The sequence below is a fragment of the Amphimedon queenslandica genome, unplaced genomic scaffold, assembly GCF_000090795.2.
Source record: "Amphimedon queenslandica unplaced genomic scaffold, v1.1 AMPQUscaffold_13356, whole genome shotgun sequence".
In the NCBI taxonomy this organism is placed as follows: Eukaryota; Metazoa; Porifera; class Demospongiae; order Haplosclerida; family Niphatidae; genus Amphimedon; species Amphimedon queenslandica.
In genome coordinates this window covers 166,904-170,948 of record NW_003546408.1, presented here as the reverse complement: position 1 = coordinate 170,948, position 4,045 = coordinate 166,904, and the positions used below count along the sequence as shown (strand labels likewise).

General features: G+C 36.7%; 1 protein-coding gene and 1 long non-coding RNA gene across 3 annotated transcripts; one reads left to right on the top strand and one right to left on the bottom strand.

Moving 5' to 3' along the window:
- The first annotated feature begins 7 nt into the window (after nt 1-7).
- LOC109582784 (uncharacterized) lies at nt 8-1,386 on the top strand. The gene is made up of 4 exons (XR_002185220.1): nt 8-107; nt 364-543; nt 815-963; nt 1,112-1,386. It is a non-coding gene; the product is annotated as an uncharacterized LOC109582784 (long non-coding RNA).
- Nucleotides 1,224-4,043, bottom strand: LOC109582783 (transcriptional adapter 2-alpha-like). Of its 2 annotated transcripts, XM_019997721.1 has the most exons (9): nt 3,967-4,043; nt 3,895-3,925; nt 3,701-3,780; nt 3,578-3,649; nt 3,427-3,518; nt 3,354-3,379; nt 3,089-3,227; nt 1,600-2,787; nt 1,224-1,493 (listed from the first exon to the last, which is right to left on the bottom strand). In XM_019997721.1, the coding sequence occupies exons 3-8, from the start codon at nt 3,762-3,764 to the stop codon at nt 2,599-2,601; spliced, it is 582 nt and encodes a 193-aa protein (XP_019853280.1). In that variant the 5' UTR covers nt 3,765-3,780; nt 3,895-3,925; nt 3,967-4,043; the 3' UTR covers nt 1,224-1,493; nt 1,600-2,598. The 2 variants fall into 2 exon arrangements, with proteins under 2 accessions (XP_019853280.1, XP_019853279.1); XM_019997720.1 differs by lacking the exons at nt 3,895-3,925; nt 3,967-4,043 and having other exon boundaries at nt 3,701-3,886.
- Nucleotides 4,044-4,045: the final 2 nt, after the last annotated feature.

Below are 4,045 nucleotides of genomic sequence, written 5' to 3'. Positions count from 1 at the left end.
GAGGGGCTGAAGCTGAAGACATAATGTATGTGAATTGGTTGAGCATGTTGAGGGCAGGACTTATAGCATTAGAGTTTTATACACCTGAAACAAAGAAATGGAGACAAGTATGTTACTGATCTAACCTGCTCATTATTGCACATTTAAAATTAGAAGGATAATGCATGTATATCCAAGAAAACTAGCAATATGAGAAGGCTGTTGTATTTGTATGATATGCAAATGGCCAGATGTGTCACAATAAGTATACTCTCAGACACTGTTGCTATGATTTCCCTCTTCAGCTGCTGATATTACTAGTCTATACTGATCTATGTTACTGGTGTCATTCTAATCCAATGTTGTTCCACCCACCACTCATAGGCTCACATGCAGGCTCCTTATGTTATATTGCATGCATTGATGGATTCTGATACTCCTGTATTTAATATTGAGAGTGTTACTGGCTCTGATGGTAAGCCTGACCTCTTGATCAGGTTTGATAGGAATAAACTGGAGACCATTGCTAAACCTGTCATTAGAGAATTCTTAAATAAACTGCAGGTATGTAGTTTAGGCACTTAGTGCATGATTATTCCTTTAATTGTCTGTTCACTGTTTGTACTTTGTACCATTATTTCTACCATTGTTTACATAATATGCTACTAGAGAGTGCATTCAACCATAAGCAACTAGCTTATATCTACATGCATGTATGTACCCAGTACATAGGTATAGCTAGTTTCTGTTTATGTTCTATTCCCATTTGTAATTTGTACATGTTTATTGTTCATTACTCAATACTGTTATGATAAATAGACGTTCATTTTTCTAGATATACAAGTCTACAGCAGACATTAGCTCAGGACAGTTATAATAAATATTCAACTGTTACTGATGATCATTTGATGTTAAGAGATACTGTAATGGCTAGGAAGATGCCTAGAAGGTTATTTGTACAGCCACACACTTCAATTGATACTGGTAAGCAGGGGATGGGTATATTCAATCATTAATGAACCTGCCTAACCAATGGGTTGGTTTATTTGTTTATTTGCATAGTGTATGCCATTGTTACATAGAGTTTGGTGGCTAGGCACAATTGCTTCACTAACTGTATTCCTTTCATTAGATGGTTCTGTTGTTCTTAATGAGTTTGATAGTTCATTTGAAGGAATCATTTCCTCATTTCTAGCAAGATATCCTAACAATGATACTGAACTGGAGTCTCTTTGGAGAAATGACCAGCATTATTGGAAACAAAAATAGACAATACATTGTACATTTAATACAAAATTAAAGAACTTGTATGTGCATGTATTTGATTCATCGAGTGTTCGTACATTGTTTGTTGCATGACACGACATTGTTGCATGACACAACATTGTTGCTTTTCAGTGTTATAAATTCTGAGGCTACAAAGATGCAGTGAAGTAATGTGAGAGTTGGCTTTTCCAGTGATCAATCGGTTAGATAACACAGTTGTTAGGTATTTTGGTGTGCTGAGATGTAACCTACATGAAATAGACTACTATAAAATGAGGCTGCCAGCCCATGCTAGCGAGACTATGGCATTCTATGAAGTGTACATCATGTGGCAATTATTTACTTTGCACTAACCATTTCACATTTTCTGTAACAGTAGCTGGTCTCTTGCTCAGATTGCACTAAGAACTGACAGTGAGCATCTGGTGGCGGGTCCCTCATGTACCAGAGAATATCACCAGCAACAATAACGGCGGGTGAGGTTGCTGCTCCTCTAGCGCTCTCCTGCACTGGAGCTCGAGGGGGAGCTGCCACTTGCTCCATTAAAGCTCTTACTCTTCCCAGGAATATTACAAGTAACCGTAAAAATATCATTTCTATTTTCTAAACAGATTGGCTGCCACTGATGCTTTCAAGTTATACCAAGGCACACACTCCTCCTTAATGCTCAAACGGAAGTTGTGAACCACAGACATTTCGCCCACGTTATGTTTTAATTATGTTTGTTAATTGTTATAATTTATTAAAAATAATTAAATCATTTAAATCTGTAGCACAGCAGCTGACATTATTAGTGTTTTTTTTATTGCTTTCTCCTCTGTTAACTCAGTGGACTTCATCCAATTTAGATATGTACCTACACCCACACACCCGTATCCATAAATAAACACTGACATATTGATTATGCCATAGATATTATAGACTACGTAACATATACGATTTTTGAAATAAAGTTTTACTAGAAGAAAAAAAAAGAAACAAAAAAGTTTGGTCTGATTAATTATTGGCCAGGCTGGTGAATGAATTCACAGACGTTATCCCACTACCACTCAGTACGGAGCCTTTTGCCTGCTCCCGCTAGGGCCTGGGCCGATACGGTTCTCATTATACAACCTGGACATCACTGGACTCCTCCGCAATACCCATATTGATGCCAAACCCAGTGCGGGCGTCCGCTCAACATAGAGCAGCACCCCCCCAGGAGTCCCGACCTGAAACCATCTACAGACCTCAGCCCTGCAGGTAGCTACAGTTACAGGCACACGCCACTGCGCCCAGCTGAGAAACCACGATACAAATTTGGATAGTAAATCCAAACTACATTGCAAATCCATTCAATGATAAATACATGCATTAATGTTGTTGTACAAGTTCTTTAGACACAAGATGATTATATATTTTTCTAGTTTTATTTACATCAATACGACACAACTTCCTAGCATCCATCAGACGTAGCTTCCCTCCACATTTCCTACTCTCAGCAATCATTACTCCTTTACAGTGTAAATATACATCAGGTAATATACGATGGACTGAACATATCTATATAAAAATATAAAGGGAAGAGGTATCAGTGCATGTTTCAAAAGGAATTCAAACAAGATTAATGATATGCATTATACATGTATGTGTCTGCTGGCAGCTGCAAAGGTGTCGTTTCAGCTGTGATTAGTCTCGGCTGTGATTGCTCTAAGTTAACACAAACACACACACATATCCAAGGAAACTAAAGTTACTATTATGTGAAGCCATTGCCATTGCTCCCACTCACTCAAAATATGAGGAATATGGGAACAATTAGTATCAAACTGGCATTTAATGACGCACTGGTATGAATCCTTACTTGTTTCTCTTCATGATCCAGTTGCTCCACACCAGGTGAGTATGTAATGTTTAATGGAGTTAATGAGTATTTTGTTTTACCAGTACTACACATTGCTTGTTGTCCTTGTAGTTCAGTATTAGTACATGATATAGTAGCACTGCAAAGAAGAAAATGTTAAACACAAGACAAAACATACATGTATAATGCCCACTGCGCATCATGTTTGTGTTATGTGTTGTGGTTTCATTGCTTCAATTTATAATGTCACATAATAGGCACTCACTTCTGCTGTTCCATTGAAGCAATTGACTAAATTTTGATGAAGTTAGTATTGCCACCATGCAGTTCAAGCTTACCTTGTTATTCTTTGTTATTAAAACAAGTGAAGCCTTCATTCTTTCTCTTGTTTTCTCTCTCTTCTCTCTTAACCTTTCATACAGTTCACCACCTGTGACCAGTATAATAACAAGATAAACTGGTTTTGTTCTTTTAAACAGATTTCCTTACCAGCTAGTGTTTTGATACCAAGGCAACAATAAGTTTGAAGAATCTTGATTCTCTTAATCAACCTCTTTTCGTCTATATAAACCACACCCACTAAAATAATACCAGGCACAATCATTAATTTACTAAAAAAACTCTGTATTAGTTTTTCAGTTGTCTCTGCATCAAGAAATCTTGCAAAACGTCTCATTAAAACTCTAACAGACCTAATGTGAATGTAAACAAGAGTAGCTACTCTTGATGTAAACAAGTGCATTTACAAACAAACAATACACAACAACAATACAAACAAACACGCAACAAGTATTACATGTACTTACTGTTCTTCATTGGACAACAACCTTTCTCTACCTATAATAATTTTAGTAGCTAAAAATGTTTTTACTCATTACCTAATATTCTGTATACATCAATAAGTCCATGCTCCCTAATAACACTGATACATACAAAACATAATTAATTATTAACTAC